The sequence below is a fragment of the Rissa tridactyla genome, chromosome Z, assembly GCF_028500815.1.
Source record: "Rissa tridactyla isolate bRisTri1 chromosome Z, bRisTri1.patW.cur.20221130, whole genome shotgun sequence".
NCBI classification, from domain to species: domain Eukaryota; kingdom Metazoa; phylum Chordata; class Aves; order Charadriiformes; family Laridae; genus Rissa; species Rissa tridactyla.
Window position 1 is genome coordinate 19,261,308 of NC_071497.1, and position 20,086 is coordinate 19,281,393.

At 43.7% G+C, this 20,086-nt stretch overlaps 1 protein-coding gene across 2 annotated transcripts in view; it reads right to left on the bottom strand.

Annotated features, from left to right (window-relative positions):
• Positions 1-11,897: 11,897 nt before the first annotated feature.
• DTWD2 (DTW domain containing 2) overlaps positions 11,898-20,086 on the bottom strand; it is a 96,718-nt gene continuing 88,529 nt past the window's right edge. The window contains exons 5-6 of one of the 2 annotated variants that reach the window (XM_054184902.1): positions 19,608-19,736; positions 13,286-16,067 (exon numbers count right to left, since the gene is read on the bottom strand). In XM_054184902.1, coding sequence (XP_054040877.1) covers positions 15,897-16,067; positions 19,608-19,736 — 300 coding nt within the window. In that variant the 3' untranslated portion in view covers positions 13,286-15,896. Of the gene's footprint in view, positions 16,068-19,607; positions 19,737-20,086 lie in introns of both variants that reach the window. The other variant, XM_054184903.1, reaches the window with a different exon arrangement.

A 20,086-nucleotide genomic window follows, 5' to 3' on the forward strand; every position in this document is an offset into this window, starting at 1 on the left:
CACTCGTCACCACCCTGGTGGCAATTTCACATGGGCCGAGAAACTCCCCGGCAGCTCCGGCTGGGCAGGGACCAAGCGAGAGGCACCGCTCATGTGCCTCCGTGCCTTGACCGGGGTGCGGCTGGAGAATATGCCCGACCCAGATGCTCCCCAGGGAGTTGATACCACAGAACTGAACACGCTGGACACAGAGAAGCCCGTGCTCTATCGGCAGTGGGACTTGCCCACCGGGAAACGTCTGCCCGCTCCCCCACCATCACCCTCGGGAAAGCAGCGTCCTCTGGCAGCGGCACAGCAGGAGCAGAGATCCTGCCGCGGACAGGCCCCACCCCACCACCAGCACACACACCACCACCCACCCCACCCGTGGGTGTCAGGTGGGCCCACCAAGAGCACACCCGCCACCCCAAGCTCAGAGGCAGCACCAAGGGAGCCGATTCACCTCACGGGCTGGGATCTCAAGGAGCAAAGCACCTGCGGGTCACGTCACCTGATAGTAGGTTTGGTAAGGGTCTAGGGGGGCTGGTGTCGGCTTTGGAAAGGGAACTCCCGGGAGCCCCGGCCTGCCGGGTGGGTCTGGACTGTGTGGGGTCGGGGCTGGGGCTGCCCGGGGCAGCGGTGGGTCGCTGAGGCGGCGGGTGGCCCCAGGGCGGGGCTGGTTGCCCTGTGATGCGCTCTGGTGCCTGGGACACCACAGGGGACGCGTCACAATGGGGCCGGCTATAAAGGGCGCCATCGGGCAGCGCTGCCCCAGTTCGGCACGGGACAATGGTGAGTGGGCTGGCGGGGGGAGGCTGGGCTGGACCAGGGCCGGGGCACAAACGCTGGCCCCTGGGGGGTGGCTTCTCACATGGCATAGAGGGCCCAGCCGCTGGCGGGAGCGCCTTGGGCCAGGCCCGGTGCCGCTGGCGGCGGGGCTGGGCGCAGGCCTTGCTGCCTCCCCGCTGCCTCGGCCCCCCTCCTGCCTGCCCCCAGCTCCCCGCGGCTGCCGTCCCCGCTACCGCCAGCTCCCGCCCGCCCTCCCAGCCCCACTGAACCCCTTCTCTCCCTCCTCCTGCAGGCCATGGCTGCTGCCAGTTTGCTACTGTCCCTCCTTGCTGTGCAAAGCGTCTTCCAGCCCCCACTGCCGGTGGGCGACGAGCTGGACGAGGCCACGCAAGACCGCATGCGTTGGCGTGCTGACTTTCTGGACGATCAGATGAGGCGGCTGCTGCAGGATCTGGAGGAAATGCACCTGGAGCCGTGGAGCCAGAAGGACCGCGACGTTTCCTGGGGGGCTCTTGCTGGTGTCCTGGTGCTGCTCCTCGGGCTCGGCTGGTGGCTCAGGAAAAGGAGCCGTCGGCCAGCCAGCAGCAGCAAGGAGAGTGGTTCCGGAAAGAAGGCGGAGGAGCGGGAGCAAGAATCAAAACCCAGTCTTGCACTGCACGCGCGCCTGATTTCCGTCGAGCGCCTCCTTGAACTGTCGGAGTCATTCATGAAGGTGGAGGCCCTGGTAGATGATCTCCTCCGCATCTGCCACAAGCGTTCCAGGGGTACTGGGATGCCACGCGTGAAGGCAGTCGTCGGGGTGGAGAGCGCTTTAGGAGGTTGGGGTCCCCAGGAGGATGATGCCACCTACCGCCTGCTGGTGCCCCTGAAGCCTCCTCACGGGCACGCCTTCCATCTGGAGCTGGGCACCATGGAGGGGATGCCGGCCAAGCACTCCTGCATCCGCGTGGAGCCGGAGTGCAGCTGCAAGAGGGAGCGGCTGGAGAAGGACACGCTGTGCTTCCTCCACTGCCACCAGGAGCAGCTGCAGAAAAATCGGGGTGCCAGCCTCCTCGACACCTTCTGCACCGGCCCCTACCTGGACGTAGAGAAAACGGCCCGCTGGTTCCAGGACATGGTAAAAGACGCCTGGGTGGCTTTGCCTCAGTCGAGACACTGCCATCTGAAGGTGCTGCCCTCCAAGCGCTCCTGCAAGCTCCGGCTGACGGATGCTTCTGGCAGTACTGTCTTCATTCACATCATGCTTGGGGTGCAGCAAGGTGACTCGTACGCCATCCTGAGCATCCACTAGGAAGAGACTGCTGCAAGGAGCCTTGCGACAGAGACTGCCTCTACCACCTGGACAGTGACTGCCCTCCCTCTTCCTGGGAGTCCGTTCCCTGTGGGAACTTCACCCTGTACAAAGTTGTCAATAAATCACTTGTTTGTTTGAACTAACGCTGTGTCCGTGAGTGGCCATGCATCGCTTTGTTGGGGAAGGCGGGCACAAGCTGCTGGCTGCGCAGCTGCCGCAGAGTCAGGGGGTGTTTTGCAGAAGAGCCGCTGCAGTGGGCTCTGGTTTCCTGAGTCCCTGGGCTTTGGCTTGCCAGGTGTTGGGGGTTAATCCCAGTAGGCAGCTTGGCATCACGCAGCTGCTCAATCCCTTGCCCCAGGGGGACAGTGGTGGAGAGAATCTGAAGGGTAAAAGTGGGAAAACGTGTGGGCTGAGCTCAGACCGTTTAGTAGGTAAAGCAAGAGCTACACGCCTAAGCAAAGCAGAAGAAAGAACCCCTTCACTACCCTCCTGCTCTGCCAACCAGACGTGCCTTCTTGGGAAGCATTCTGCCTCAGGCAGGACGGAGGGAGTTGATTGGGGAACAGACTCGGAAATAGAGCTTTTCCCTATACTAGTAGAAAGGGAAAGAAAGAAGGTTAATGTAGCGATTGTTTGTACAAAGTTAAATGCATACCTTCACAAGGAAATCCCAGGAAAACAAACTGGCTTAAGAGCTAGTGAGATACTGAAGTGGTTGTGCAGCAACTCTTGAACTTTTACCAGTTTTTGGGTGAAGTCCAACAAGATGCTGAGCGCTCTCAGTTGAAATCCTCACCACCGGGGAAGTCACCCAACACTTTGACAAATTCAGTCATGCTTTTGTCCAATAGTAAGATGAAAACCATTTTTTCCCACATGTTGTTACAATACGTATTCAGTTCTTTAATTAAATAGAATCACGGGATCACAGCACGGTGGGGGTTGGAAGGGACCTCTGGAGATCATCTAGTCCAGCCCCCCTGCCAGAGCAGGCTCACCCAGAGCAGGTGGCACAGGAACGCGTCCAGGGGGGTTTGGAATGTCTCCTGAGACAGACTCCACCACCCCTCCGGGCAGCCTGTTCCAGTGTGTTTCAATGTGTGTTTCTATGGGATCACATCTACTTTCCTGAAATCATGCCATACGGTTCCCTGCAGCCTTAAGAATCAATGACCTATGTATCACAGCATCATAAATACTGTATCATTTTTTATTAAGACAGACCTTTGTTTCAAGGAACATTGAAATATAAACATGTCATAACAGTTCCATGTGTCAATGTGCTCTAAGTGCTATTAAATGTAAAATCGCTGGCATTACAGAGCATTGTTAAAATATTTCTTGTCAAATTGAGCAGGTTTAGTTAAAACCTATTATATCCTGGAAGGTACACTACAAAAGACAAGGATAGTATGCAAGAGCTATACACAATTATTTCTGTTCGTAACAAAAGTTGCCAAGCAGAAGTTATCAGCTTGTTTAAAAATAGAAAGCTATTAATACTCCCAGTAATAGGGAAAGAGTGTACAGTGGTATTTCAACCAGTTACCTTAGATGTGTAGCAGAATCATAGAATATCTCAAGTTGGAAGGAACCCATAAGGATCATCAAGTCCAACTCCCTGCTCCTTGCAGGACTACCTAAAACTAAACCATATGACTAAGAGCGTCATCCAGATGCTCCTTGACAAATCACCCCCTCAATGAAGAATCTTTTCCTAATTTCCAATATGAACTTCCTTCAATGCAGCTTCATTCCATTTTCTGGTGTCCTTTCACTGGTTACCAGAGAGAGGAGATCAGCACCTCCCCCTCCACTGCTCCCTTTGAGGAAGTTGTAGACTGCAATGGGGTCACCCCTCAGCCTTGTCTTCTCCCAGCAAGATGTCACCTGTGCCCTGGGTCTGGGGTCAGGGATGCATGCATTAAAAGCTGCCTCCAGCACCTGGTGCTCTACAGGCCTCCACATTTCTTCCCATCCAGGTCTGCTTAGGCACTTGTGTGATGCACCAAGCGGGGTGCACAAAGCCCTGCTCCACATCATGTACCTGCCCCACTTTCTCCTCCACACTCCCAGCTCTGCCCTGAGATGCTCCCCCCCTGTGCCACTTGCAGCTTACAGAGGTGTAGAGAGCGAAACAAGAAGGAGGCCTCCCCATGACTTCTCCATCTTGGAGCACTCCAGATGGTGTTTGTGCAGTGGGGACAAGGGAAAGCCCCAATGAAAATGAGCCTGACACCATCTTTGCAGCTCAGCACAAGATGGGAGTTGGCAAAGGGGCTAGCCTGCCTTCTCAGGCTGGCTTTTCTTCTCAAGGACCAAGGTGTCACCTGTGTCCAAAACGTGAAGTTCAGTGCAGTGGCACATGCTGTGGTCTGTGACTTGAAGCGTTGCACTGAAGTCTAGCAGCCCTCCACATGCTGCCCTCTCCCGCAGAAGCCCAGACCATGGCCATTGCTTGGGAAGGTGCCTCTGCAGACGTGCGAGGCAGGACAGCGTGTTTCCCACGCTCCCAGCCACTGAGCTTTCTGAATAGGACAAGCAGAGCAGGAGATGACTGCAAGGACTTCATGTCACAGCAAGACTTTGGATGATGTCCTGTGGTCACACAAGGAGCTCTCAGCCCTGGGGAGGGTGTGTGGCTTGCAGAAGGACCGCACGAGACCTGTGCTGAACAGGGGTCTCCTGAGGTCCTAGGGGGGAAGGGCTCTGCTGGACTCCTCCAGGCTTGGAGCACAGGCAACGTTGCCTTCAGCTAACGAGCTACCTGGCTGCTTGTGGCACAGCAGGAGAAGCCCCTGGCCAGAGCCAGACTGTGACCAGAATGTTGGCCCTGCCATGGTGACACCGAGAGCTGCTGCATGGGGAGGGAGCCCAGGAGGCTGTCGTGGCTGTGCCCACCCCCATGTCACAGTGCCACAAGACAGCAATGCAAGGTCACTGTGCCCAGGCAGGATTAAAAGGGGATCCCCCCAAGCCGCACCGCCAGCCTGCGAGGCCGTGCCATCAGGACAGACCTGGCTGGAGGCTGCCCCGTGGCATGGGAGAGGATGTCTTTGAGGGGCCAGGAGGATTAATCAGAGGGACTGAGGGGAGAAGGCTCAAGGCTGGACAAGGCTGCTGGAGGTTCTCTGCTGTAATCCCAGCTCCTAGTAGGGCCATGTTCAAAGCTGTGTCTACTGGATGGAAATCCTCCTTCATCCTTCCTTCAGGGAATGGAGACAAGCTCCTGGGGAGACAAGAAGCACCACAAACACCTGGAGGTGTCCACGGCTGTCAGGCCTTTTCAGCTGGATAGCAGTGGCAAAGATTGACTTGGGAGCCTGCCATGGCCATGGGAATGCATTCTTGGTGCTTGAGGAAGAACTGCAGAGCTTGTAGTCCTCATCCCCTGCAGAGCCAGTGGCAGCAGCACTAAGGAATGGGCTCCAAAGATGTTGCAAGGGGTATCAGAGCCAGCAGCTTTCCCCAGTGGTTTGGGGCACCCACTGGTGTCCTGACAGGCATGGGAAGGATTCTCGCCCCAAGGTCAATCTTTCTCAGGGCTTTTTACTACTCTCAGAAACTCCTGAGATGGATCTGGGCTGCAGGAGGGAAGGGGTCGGGCAGTGGTGGCCTCCCTGGTAGATGTGACCAACCTGTGGGGCCGGGAGGCAGGTCTTGCTCACACGCTCAGGGAACGGCCGATCGCCAGGTCTGGGGTCAAGAAGGAATTTTTCTCCCCAGGGTGGACTGGCACTGGCCCCCGGGGGTTTTTCACCTTCCCTGCAGCATTGAGCACAGCCCCTTCACAGGGCTCCTCTGGGCCACTTTGGGTAAGTGACTGTGGCTGCTCTTGCAGCACCAAGACACCACTGGTGGCCTGGGTCTGCGGTCAGGAAGGAATTATTTCCCCCCGGGGCAGACTGGTACTGGTCCCCAGGAGGGATTTTGCTTTATTTGGCCACATTGAGCACAGCCCCTAGCCAGGGCTTCTCCGGGCCATTTTGGCTAATTAACTACATGTTGCTCTTGCAGTATGAAGGTGCCACTTATGCCCTGGGTCTAGGGTCAGAAAGGACGTTTTTTCCTGTGGGTTTTACACCTTCCTTGGCCATGCTGAGCAGAGCTCCTTGCCAGGGCTCCTCTGGGCCATGTTGGATAAGTTCCTGCCTGATGCTCTTGCAGTAAATAGACACTCATCTTGCAGCGTGAAGATGCCACTGGTGCCCTGGTCTGGGGTTAGGAAGAAATTTCCCCTCCCAGGGAGATTGGCACTGGTCCCCAGGAGTTTTTCGTCTTGCTTGGCCACACTGAGCACAGCCCCTTGCTTAGGCTTCTCTGGGTCATTTTGGCTAAGTGCCTGCCTGCTGTTCTTGCAGCATGAAGATACCATGGGTGCCCTGGATCCCACAGGATCTACCTCTTTTCAGCTGTCCCTGCATTCAATAGAAGTGCTGTTTTGTCCTTGATTTGCTGTTGTCATGTGTGTGCTGGATTTGGCCTGGGAACCTTGTCCTGCAGCTGTGCTGTCAGCGATGCATGCATGCTGTATTGGGTTTACGTGGCAAATTTTGGGAGTAGGAGGGGGGCAAGGCTGCAGGGGTAGCTTCTGCGAGAAGATGCCAGAAGCTTCCCCCATGGAAGCCATGGAAGCTCTATGGCTACTCCCATAGAGCCAAGTTCAGATGGCTCCAAGATGGACCTGACATCGGCCAAAGCTTAGCCCCCCAGCAACAGTGGTAAAGCCTCTGGGATAACGTGTAAGAAGGGGAAAAAACTCCTGCAGTAGCTATCCAGCTATCGCATGGAGCTTTTAAATGCCACTGCCCATTAGAACACATTTTCAGCTCTGGGATGTTGAAACAAATTTTACATGCTGCAGTGAAGTCCTTATGCCAGCGCACAAACCCATGAGATGATGGTAAGGGAGACGCAAAAGGAGCAGTATCCAGCCGTACTTAATAGAGGGCTTCAATAGCCACAATCACCGCAGGATGAATTCTAGCCTTACCAAACAGCACTAATGAAACAGATAAATAGGAATGGCACAATTGACCCATTAACTGTTCAAAAACTCAGTTCACACTTAAACCAAGCATGTTAGCAGGTTTTGGCACCACAACGAAAATACAGAAATTAAGCAACCTCTTTAAACTCCTCAAAGACTCTCAGATAACAGTCATTATCCTTTGTATAACTCAAGCATCTACAGGCTGCATTCACGACTGCGGTATATTTGTAAAACAAATACATTTGTTTAATAAATATGGAAATTAAAATACAACAGTTGGTATTTACTATGCATTTCTTACATGAGCTACCATAGTTCATTTTTAAAAGCTATTGGATTTCTATTAAAGCTTGTTTGTGTTCCTGCTTAGGTTATTTACACAAAGAAGTTTAACTCTTCAGGAAGCAGAGCAACATAGAGTGGAGTGCGTGCTTTTTCCCTATAGTTACTTTTTCCCTATAGTTATTCCATACCCATCTGCAAAATTTTGTCACTATGGACTCTTTTAAAAGCCAGATCAGCTTGCCTCAGAACTGGGGCCTGGTGCTACTTCAGGCAACAGTGACCATCCACTTGGTTCCATTTTAAAACAGAGCATTTGTGACAGCTTTAGAAGTGATATACACAAATCCTGTTTGGGGTTCAACCCTACTGCAGCTCTGGCTATCCTACAGGAAAAAACTTATTAATACTTAAACGTCAGCATTAAGATTATCATGCATTTTACATAGGATGCTTTGGTTCCAACATGATTTCTTCATTGAGTCATTGGCCAGCCAGGCACTTGCTTCCATCTCACCCGAATTATTCATGAGGCATTCCCCTGCAGAAATCATCAACTTAACTGGAAGAATCATTCAACAGAACACTCCTGTCATATTTGATTTTTTCCCCTTTATTAAGTTCCAATGTTAATCAAATGCATTGCATTTTTTTTGCCCAAGAAATAAATACTGTGTGAAGCATTTACTCATGAATGTCTATTACCTGCCACACATCAGAAACAGCACCTTGGACTAAAAGGTGGGAAAGCTGTTGTGCAGATGACAAAGTTCCTAAAAATTACTGAATAAATACAAATAGGTAGATATGAATAACATTTTGATATAAATACAATTTGATATAAATAACTACTTGTCAAACATCTACTTCTAGAAACTAATAATTTTCTCAAAATAAAGGAACTAGTATGATTGTAACTTTAGACGTACTTATAAAGGGGATGAAAATTAGCTGTTGCCATTGAATAGACACAACATACAATTATTTCAGGAGGACAATGATGCATCATGAAAGCTTAAGACATATACAAGGTGCAACTAGGTTTCCATCTTCTATGGTTGCTTCAGAAATTTTAAAGGTGGAATTTTACAGGCAAAAAAATCAAAGCTAACCATAAAACTTGAAGCGAATTCGATCCAAATCAGCAAAATTTAATCCAAAGGTTGTCAAAGGCAAACTTCATACCTCTGCAAACGGCAGCACAGGACCTTTTTTTATTATTTCAACAGAATATAAAGATGTAGACTGAGTTAGTTCTCTGAAAGCTTACAGCATTCAGATTATGATTTTTCTCACTTGCAAATTACAGGGTCTAAACTCTCCAATTTGATAACTCATACTTCTCTCCACATCCAATACAGTTCCTCCAACAATTTCTCCCACACTCCTGGATTTTAGAGTTACCTTAAAAAACCAAACGAAACCAGAAGCACCCAATTCCCTGTCCCCAAACTTTGTTATCACTATGAATTGGGTATCACTTTCTCATATACACACTGTGAAAACAACAACAGTAATTCAGATCAGTTTACGTCTGAGGTGAACAATACTGCCACGTAAGTTAATGTTTCTCGTTTGATTTTTAAAGATGCTTAACTTCCTCTTGATGTAAAGCCCTTAAAAAGTTACAAGAGGACATAACCTAAAGAAGAGGTTGCATCCATCCACAGATTCCCTTTTATAGAGGTAAGGTACAGTGTTACAACAATTCTGAGCTACACAATAGTCATGCCCCTTTCCCTCTGTCTTTGAAGTAATACATGCCTCTAGAAATAGAAAGAAAGAACCGTTCTATTCCCTTGAACAGAAGAGTTGTGATTTTCCTTGCGTCTCGCGAAGGGCACTTAAGTGAGGACCTCCTGCTACCTAGGCAAGGTGTAAAATCTGGTCCTTAAAAGTTCGCTTCCATATTTTGTCCTTTATCATTGGACAAATATTGACTTTTCATTTTTTCCATTTCAGATAAATCCCTAGTAAACAGTAGCTGCAACAGAAACTGACGTTCACACAGTGTTCTCCTTCCTCATATCAAAAGAATGTAATGCCCCAGCAGTGCCAGAACAGCTCTGCAAAATATCCGTGACTCCACAGTGACGATGGGGTGGAAAAGGAGACATGACTGCTGTCTAAACAGAGAGGCAGGGATGAATTAGTTTTGCAGGCAGAGGTGTAAGTTCAGCCTGCGCGGCTGAAGAACATGAAACCCTCGCTGATCACAAGGAGACCAGCAGCAGGAATCCCTGAGAGGAGCACTGCTGTCTGTCCGGGGGGAGACAGGTGAACAAAGCCAAGCAGAACACGAATCTCAAAACTGTTTCAAGATCAGCTGAAGCACATATTTTGTCTACTACAAAGGCCTGCTCAAAGAAAAAGAGAAAGAGAATGTCTTTGAATAAGGCAAGGTCACAAATTGTAAGTGTTCAATCTTTTTGGGCTAATGCCCGACTACCAGCACTTTCCATTAACAAATCCATTATTGATACAATCCAGAATGAAACAAAATGACCAGTAAGATTCCAGTTCTGTGTAACTCTATTACACTCAAATGGAAAAAAATACAGACACTGTTCCATAGACAGTCTCAGTGAAAAATAAAAACCACACAGCCTTTCTAGGGGAAATTATATACACTAACTTTTCATCTAAACTTAGTATTCCTCACAATACTGATTCCACATTTGGCATAGACCAGCACATCTAATGCTGACTCAGGAAATCCTACCTAATCCCTGAAAAGAATTGGGAACTTCATTTTGTATAAAGTTAAAATCCCTTAGAGGACTACTTCAAGTATAATAAAGTACTGTAAGTTGATAAATTAATATTCTACAGTATCACTTTTTCCTCATTACCTTCTGCTAGTAATTATGGAAAAGATTCAAATGTAACGTAAATGACCTCAATTCTGCAAAAGCTTAATCACAATCAGTATATGACCCATTTCTCAACACATCCATTTAAAAATGTATAAAAAAAGTACATAAAAAAAACCCACTAGAAATTTACTATTACTTATATCTACACATCTGCTCTCTATATATATGACCCCTTCAGCAACAAAAGGAAAACAAGGAACTAGAACCACTGACTTTTTTTCCAACAGAAATTGACTTTTACTTTTAAAACCTATCTAATAATTACTTATGTATTTTGTAAACACATGATCTATATTTACGTGCATGTATATATGCAAATGGCTTATATATTATTGATTTGCCAAATATTCTGTCGCGCTGTTTCACTAATACAGAGTAGATATGTCTTAACGTGCTTTAAATATTTTGTATATACTCTTTGATACACCTCTTTATTGAGAAAATCCTAGTATTCAAGATGAAAAGAATCTTTCATATGCCAGATAAAGTCCCAGCTTCAGTTCAGCTATAAAAGCTAAAATATGTTACCTGTCCTTACAGACACAGCAGGCCACAGCATAGCATATGGTCTGTTACAGCTACTGAGGTTTTTAATTATTACTTAGATGGGCAAAGCTACTTCCAACTGAGCATCTGCTGCCTCTTACCTCCATGACAGAAGATGGGCAGTATGTGCGGTCCAACCAGATCAAGTTAAGCCGTAACTGTGTGGCAAGCATTGCTGCCTCCTAGGTATAGCAATTTTTCTGTTGCTTAATGATAAAAGTACCACTGCACACAGAAAACTAGTTATCATCTTTTAGGAAATACAAAGGGATCCAAAGAAACATTTAGTGAATCTTAAATCAGTAAAATAAAGGAGCTGCCCCAGGATATACTCCACAAACAAGCCAAACTGTTAGGACAGTCCTGGTAAGCGAACACCAAGCCACTGTCATGACTATCAAGCTTTATGGCAGCCATACCCTAGCAACAGAAGCAACTGTTATCTAAGCCTTTTATTCATCTCCTTAAAACACAGACCTTTCTCTCCCTCTCCCCTCTTTACTCCCCTCTGTCATCTGCTCCCCACCACAAAAGCAGCAGCTCTCAGGACTTGAAGTGTTGGGGATTTGGAGGCACTGTGAAAAGCGACACAGCAAACAAACCTGTATGGAAGTCCCTAAAGCACAAGTTTCATAGCAGGGAGATGAGGAATGGCTGCATCAGAACAGACCAGCTTTTTTTTTTTTAACTTGAGTACAACAATTTGGGGAATTTAAAAATGTGGGTGAGATACAGGATGTTCAGATCACTACTCCTTGTAGGGCATGGAGCTTGAGATGCAGCTCGTGGGGGATGCTAGAGTGTGGGAAGATGTGCGTTTGGGGAGTAGCAAAGAGGAGTCAGCCACTACTGCAGCAAGCAAGGAGAGAGCTCTGAAACTGAAATGCTGGAGGAATTGCCACAGCAATTTAGTCTTTGTGCAGGTTTCAATGGATAACAAAGGAACCTTTCTCTTCAAATGGCACAGGAAAAGTCGCATCTCTTCACTGACTGACTGAATGGTGTTAAAAAGGCACAAAAAAAGGACCTCTTTGTAATACCAGCACATGTGAACACATCCAGTTCCGTAGAGACGAAGTGGAACATGATCACAGCGAATTAGATCTTTTATTGCTTCGAAGCAGAAACAAATATATAATTTATGTGCATTCACATATGCAGGCATAATAAATACAAACCTCAGGAGGAAAGGGGTAACGGGCACAAGCTGGAACATAGGAAGTTCCCATCAAATATCAGAAAAAACTTCTTTTCAGTGAGGGTGACAGAGCACTGGAAGAGGCTGCCCAGGGAGGTTGTGGAGTCCCCTTCTGTGGAGACTTTCAAGACCCGTCTGGATGCAGTCCTGAGTAATGTGCTCTGGGCAATCCTGCTTTAGCAGGGGAGTTGGACTAGATGATCTCTAGAGGTCCCTTCCAACTCTGAAATTCCATGATTCTGTGAAAGCATGAACCACTATCCCTTTTAAAAAGTTAGTATTTTTTTATTCAATTTCAAAGCAAGCAGGGAAGTTGTAGAAAATAATGCAGCATAACCAATTTTTTATCCAGTGTAACAGTTGAGAAGAAAACATTTGGTCTTAAAAAAAATTTTGCCCCTTTTGAAGTCAGTTGAAAAGTTTTCATTTAAAGAAAAACTAATCAAAAAGTAATTTCTTGGTAGTATGGCAACACCATCTTCCAGCTGTAATTCCAATGGGGTTATGAGGCAATGAAAACAAAATCTTGAAGAAAAATAAATTTATGTTTTTCCTGAGGGAGGAGGGGGTTAGATTAGATATTAGGAAAAATTTCTTCACTGAGAGGGTTGTGAAGCACTGGAACAGGCTGCCCAGGGAAGTGGTTGAGTCACCATCCCTGGAGGTATTTAAAAGACATGTAGACGTGGAGCTTAGGGACATGGTTTAGTGCTAACTTGGGAGTGTGAGGTTTACAGTTGGACTTGATGATCTTAAAGATCTCTTCCAACCAAAACGATTCTATGATTCTACTTTTAATTTGAAAGTTTCTAAACAAATGTATGTGGGGGTTGTATTCTTACTTTGAAAAATTTCTAGCTTTGTCTTTTTTGTTAAACTTTGTCTTACAGATTATGAAAATATGGAGACTTAACGATCTCCACCTTTGTAAAATTGTTACATGTGTTCATGTGTTCAAAACCATGCTATCCATGTCACCAGTTCCCCAAAGCATGACATAGTGGCACACAGAAGGCAGATTTCATTTTGACAGCAATATTTGGAAGTACAAAGTGGACAAGGACAAAGGACCAAACATTAGAAGCAAACACATTCCTTTCTATTTAATCAATACCTTGTTAGAGTGGTGGGTTTCACTCATTAATCTTTTGGTAAGTGAAAAATGAAACAGATTAACCATTACAACAAAAAATAAAATTGCAAATTAAACTAATTCTAATGAAATTGCTTGCAAAGAAGGCTACTTCATCACGCATAACTTCCATCAAAAGACTTTGGACTTTGCAGTACCCATTTCTTTGAGGCAATGTATTTAGAGGTAAATTCTGAATCCAAAAGACCTGAAAACAAACTTTCTAAACTCTTCCTCTTACATTGCGTATATTTTTAAAGCCATGCAACTTCCACCAAAAAAAGGTTAAAAAAAAGTATGTGTTTTGTGTTTAATAGCTTCAAACAAATCTGAAATTTAACTTCATGTGACTGCTATATTGCATCTAAATGATCACTATATTATAGCTGGGATGGGACATACAAAAAAGCTCAAAAACCAAAATGCTCAGATGTTTGCAATGAATTGTTTTTCATTTCTTCAGCAACTGTTGTATAGTGATTGATCTAGTATTGTACAACAAGGGAAATTAGCAATGAAAGGCTTTCATTCATCCAGCATTAGATCCCACAAATCCTGTTAACCACAAGAAGTAAAATCAGAAGAACACGAGGAATGAACAAAACTAAAAAGTGCTTATTGTAAGCTGTGTGGAATTTGTCCTTTGCTGAAAAACATGAAAACTCAGCACAGATTGCATGCACAAGAGTATTTAATGTAGGATTATAACTCAATTAAGACAACTATTTCTCTGATCCTGTAATTCTAAGGCATTTTGCAGATGTCTGTGAATCCCAGGCTGTAATACAAATTTCCTTCTGTTCTCCATAATATAAACTCATATTTTATGAAAAGACACATTTAGTCTTCTGTTTAGGAAAATAATCTTCACAACCTAGGTCAAAAGATACACTACTGTTCTGGATTAATCTAAAATAAGGTAAACTAAATTAACATACGCAACATTAAATGTGAACATCATCCATATATGTAAACAGGGCATTAATATTAAAGCCTAATTGATGCCCTTGTTTCCTTAAGGAATGCTTGGACCATGTCCCAGAGCACAGGGGAAACAGACTCCCAGCCCAGCACAAGCCATGCCAACCCCAGAACCGGAGGCGGCGTCACACACAAGGCTGCGCACACAAGTTGCACAAGACTCCAGCTTCAGACTCCAAGCTGGCCTGGAGATTGCTGCGCTGTGCTTCGCTACAGGAATAAACATGCCCTTTCTCTGTTCCAACATGAACAAAAGTGCATCTACACTATCATTAATCATATGAGACTGTTTCGCTTCAGATTTGTCAAAACTAATTCAGGTTTGCTGAATTTAGTGACAGATACAGGATTTATCTAGACCAGGGGAAGAGAAAAGGGTTATGCAAACTTTGCTAATATAGCCAGACAATTAAATTGTTAATCCATGCCTAAACAAAAGGCCACTATTAGCTTGGGGTTAACTAAAACTTCTTAGCTAATCTCTGACCTAATTTTGACCTCTCTTGTCAAGTGTAGAAATGCTCTCAGTTAATATATTGGTTAGCCGAGTTTACACCCACCACTTCTGTAGTTTCTTGCCTTGCAGGTCACAAATTAAAGACAAAGTATCTTTTTCTAAGACTAATTAGTACCCAATTAGCTCCATGTTGTTACCTAGAGTAGAACCTATAATAAAAACAAACGTTAAGCATTTTAATCTGTTTCATGAAGGAGGCAATTATGAACACGAAGAAAGGAACATCAAAACCTTTATTTCTTTTTTTTTCCCCTCCAGATCATAAAACATTACTTCACAAAGCTTGTAAAAATATCCAATTCTTCTGCTTCTAGTGATTTCCATTAGAAAGAGGTACAGTTATAACACTGCTAGAAGAGAAGAACTAATTAAAGAACACCAGTAGATGTAAAAAATCTGCAATCACGTTAGTAGGCTGTATCCAGACATAGTAATTTGTCATTGCATCATACTTCTCACAGAGCTGTTTACATTGGGCTCATTTAATTTCTGTTTTATCATAACCATTGTATCTCAGGGTATAGGTATGACGTATCCATATCCATAAAATGTTCCCTTCTGCGGAAGAGTAGTTTTTGCTTAAGTAAAAGAAAAGCACCTGAGTTATAATTCCAAAAATCATTTCTCTACATTCACTTTTTTTTTTTAAGTCAGAGTGTTCTGGTTCTGGTAAAAACATATGCGGGCTTAGTTTAAAAATTAAGTCTGAGAGACAAACTAAACCTGACTGCATTGTAAAATGTATATAAATTTATGAAAAGGAATTCTAATAATGTAAGAAATAAAAATCTCAAAGTTAAAAAGAACTATACAAATAGCATGCCTTATGTTCATCTGAACTAAGTAATATAGGAATTACAGTTTGAAAACCTACTGTAATTAGATACTAAAGTCAAAATGCTCAGCAGAAATTCAATATACTTCTAAATGGTGAAGTCTTACCGTTCCATCACATTCATATTCTTTTTTTTCATACTGATAAAAGCTTCTCCGAAGTAAATTTATCCAGTCATATTGAGGATCATAGTTGCCACTGAAGAGATAACATAACTCTAAATTATGCTCAGAATTTTCTTCTTTTCTATAGGAAATGAGAATGGTCTTCTGTCATCTGAACAAAGGCACCTGGCCTACTGCAAAAATGAAAAAGCTTGTCCATTACTGTTTGTAACATTGGTAGATAAACTCTTGCCTATGAAGGGCCTAAAAGTTGTTTTATTACAGTACAGTCAGCTGTTTGGATCAAATCCAGATTCATATTCATTTGCTAGCTGCAAATAAATCCCACTGTACTGTCAGTACAGTTTTCTTATATTTTAACATTATTAACCAAAAGCTCCATTCTTCTGAGTTTGCGCTTATTCTTTGGCATTGGCTTGTCATATAAGCCATTTTTGAGAAGATGCTCCTTGCTGTGATGGATCTGGGCACCATGCTGAAGCTGGAAAGAGCACAAAGCTTGAAGTGGACGGAGTATAGTCTGCAGAGAGATGAAGGGGTGGGGGGAGACAAAAACGCAACCTTTTAGTAAGCTATGTTAGACACATAAATTATTCCACGGTTTGTATTCAAGGTCTACTTAAAAATGCTGATAAACTATAATTTGGATGATAAATGCTGATAAAATACAACCTTTGGAGACACAGAGGGCACAGATGAATAAGAAATATACTAAAAAGAAGCCACATAGCAGACATAGCCTCATAGCACATAGCCACATATACACCCACCTGCCTGCTGTTGTCTCTTACTCCGTCCTTGGACCTACTCAATCCTGACTTCACCCCCAGCTACATTACTGTAAGTTACAGCTTTAACTTGACCTTAGCAATGGAGTACAATTAGTTACTGTGGCTCAGTCAACAAGCTATAATAAAATAAGTAAAAATAGCTAAACTGTTTGCGCTTGCATGAAAATACCTTGAGGCAGGATTTTAGAAAGAGAGGAAGGACTCATGATCACGGCAGCTGGACTGCTATCCTGGAGACTGGACTGTATCCCTACTTCTGCCCAGTGATATTATGTAGGACTAATAAAGCCACACAAACCAAATTTATCTCAAATGGCTCCTAATTGTAGGTTCTTCATTTTCTGGCTGCCTGACTCAGTATCACGGGCCTTACGTGCAGATGTGTAAAGCAATCACGGATGTAACTGCAGTCAGCAGGAGATGAGTTTCTACCAAGTGAAATGTGACTCTTCTGAGCACACAGGAAAATCAAATGACTTCTACTGGACATCAAACTAAGTGCCCATTTTTAATTTCCATGACTCTCAACTTCTATTCACCATTTTATATGCTGGACATAGCACTCAATTCAGAGACGGTATAAAAAAATGCACAAATGTTTATGAAGCTCTTGGCTATTGCAACATTTGAGAAACTGGTAATTTTTTTCTTTGTAAAGTAGGCTGGGCCAATTCTGAGTGGTAGAGATGAAATAGAATACAGGTCTGGGAATTGTAGATGCTAACAAAACACTTACCCTGGACTTGAATAAGACAGAAATCCTAAAGAAAGAAAAATACGCTAATGTTCTCCTAGCACACCAAAGGTAAAAGTAAATATACAAACCCCACTTTAATTTCAGTTTTTCTAATTTTTCATGGGATTAACTTCTATAATAAATAAGTACCTTCTTTTAACATAAAAGTGTATGACAGCTGCACTGTCATAAAAGATACACAAGTTTCTAGAAAAGTTTCTTTACGCAGAGTTCCTTTCTGAGCCATGTTTTCATGTTTGGCCACACACTTTGTCCCATTCTGGTTCAAAATGCAATTGATTTCATGTCTAGTGTCACAGAAGCAGACACAGGGCTCTACACTACGCCAACTGCAGAAGGAATTTTTAACCTGGGAACTGTTTTTAGTAGGTGGAGGTCAGACACCAAAATATTCATTATCTGATGGAGAGGGATATGAGCACCCCAGGGTAGACACTAGAATGTAGTGAATACATGGATGAGCTTTAAATCTCTTTTCACAAACCCTTCTGTACTACATTCTGGGCACCCAACCAGATTGCAGACCTGGGTCTATGGTGCAAAGCTACTCCTAGGTCTTTTTCGAAAGGCTTATTAAATTGGTATCACTAATGTCAGCAACAAAAGATTAAGAACGACATTATCTTAATAACCTCTTCCATCACAGACTACTGGGATTACAACTTGCAAGGAAAAGGCTAATGCCCAATTAGTATTCTTTGACCTGGGATAAACTTAAATTCAAGAACTCTTAAGTCCCAAATTCCTCCAATGACACGTAAGAGTTGTGAGCTGGCTGGCAGGAAGACATAACCCAGAGGGTCGCATTCCACGGCTGCACGAGTGCGGGAGGTCAGTGGGACAGGCTTACAAAAGCATTTTATCTTCAAGCTAGCTGTAAGGAGGTATTCAGATAATCTCTGCCGTCTACTTTTTGCAGAAAGCAACTTGCTACTTTCCATCCAGTAGTATATGCAATTGCTTGTCTCAAACTGGATCAACTTTGGAGTTTTTGAGAGTCAAGGTGACCTTGCTGTGCTTTCACTTCAGAGGAACATTTAAAAATGCTGATCTATTAATGGTTATTTGACTCTAGTAAACATTCCAAGATCAATACATGCTAAAAAGGAAATTAATTCTACCTAACTGCTAACTAAATGAAAGTTTTTAGAGTCTAGGACCAGTTATTTTCAATGACATTTTCAGGACCAGTTATTTTAAATACAGATTTTAACTGAAGAAGTTAACCATAAATTTAAAGGTAGTTAGAAACACTTTGTACAATTTAGTATAATTCATGTCCCTGGTACACAGCCTATGTTTTGAAGATTTGCAATAAGAAATGTCAAGTGAACTTAGAATAACATCACAGGAAGAGATAACTACAACAGTGCAACTCTGCACTATTTGCCCAGCAATATACACAGTTGTACTTCTATTTATTTTGGGCTAAATCCACAACTGTCATCTCTACAGATTTTTATTCCGCATTGTGGCAAGCACAGCATGTATTTGGTGCCTTATGAACCAACTTTTAAAAAAAAAAATTAATGTACAGGTGAAGAGAATCTGAGTCACTCATATTTAGAATTACAGAGAGAAGCGTACAAGAAAGTAGTACAGGATGAAAGAATGTGATGGGAAAGAAGAATGAGGTAGGATGAAAGAAGAAACTGGAAGACACTAGGACTGCTGAGTTAAAATGCATAAAAAGTACAAGAGAGAAATAGTGAACAGAAAAGACAAATGGAAAAAAGAGAGAAGAAAAGCTAGATTGAGTACAGCAAAAATCTCAAATCCTGAGGCAAATGAACCTGAAGACTGCACAGTGAAAAATTGTAAAAGTGCAAGAAAACACTACAGAACTAAAGAAAAGGAAGAGGGAAAAAAAAAAAAGAAAAATTGAGGACATGGGTTAGGAAGGTAGCAGTTGGCTTCAATAACCAATCTATTACCTCATACACAAATGGGCTACCACAGTAAAACACTCTGTAAGATAAGTAGTCTGTATTCAGCCTTGACAGACATTGCAGCACCAAAAGTACTAACTGATACTTTAAACGTCATCAAAGCAAGATTTTTGACCCTGAATTTTACCCAGGTTTATCCTCAGACAAGTCTTTGTGGCAAAAGAGCCAATCTAATTCCATTATGGGGTAGAACAAAAAATACCATACTAGAATTTAACACAGTGAAAAGAGGACAGCAAAACAATTATTCAAGATCTTTGTAATGTAACAAGTACCTTCAGCAATCTGACAGCAATGTTGAATAAAGAATAGGAAAACTATAGAGACTTTGGGAACATGACAAGAAAGAGTCACAGTAGTTTGGACATACTAGAGATAATAAATACCTGAAGAAAAAGAGTTTCTATTGGTACATTCCTGTTTTAGCTTGCTATGCAGCAAAACCAGTACAATGTCATTAAGATTTTGACTGTCAAATGTGACGTTAATAGCTAAGTACCTTTGCTGCACCTCTACTATTCACTATTCCTAAAAGAAAAACTCAGGTGTTTAAAGTTACGTACCTCTTGTATACTCTTATTTTTTTCCATGATAGTAAGAGCAACAGCTGCACATTCAAGTGTAGACAGACAGGTGTTTGTTGGCTGTGTACGAATTACATATTTACTTGAAATGTTGGTTTTTAACTGCACCTGAAAAATAGCACACTCTACTAAAATAAACAATAGCAAACAAGATACTTCTTTCCTACACTAAGCAAAACACAGCCCCTTCCCCTCTGTGGTCAGTTGCCTTTTAACCTTTCTGGTGTTTTGTCTCCCAGTAGCCAAAGACTTTATGCTACTGTTAAGCATAATACTATCATACTCCTTGAGTCACCATCAGAGATAAGAACCGCACATTAGTTACTGTACAAACACATAAAGAAAATACAATTGTTTGTAAGAGAAAGACTGAGTGAAATTTTAGCAAGCAATTTCAGTTGCCATAGACATCCTACAACAAAAATAAAATTATTCACCTATGCTTGTTTTATTGCACA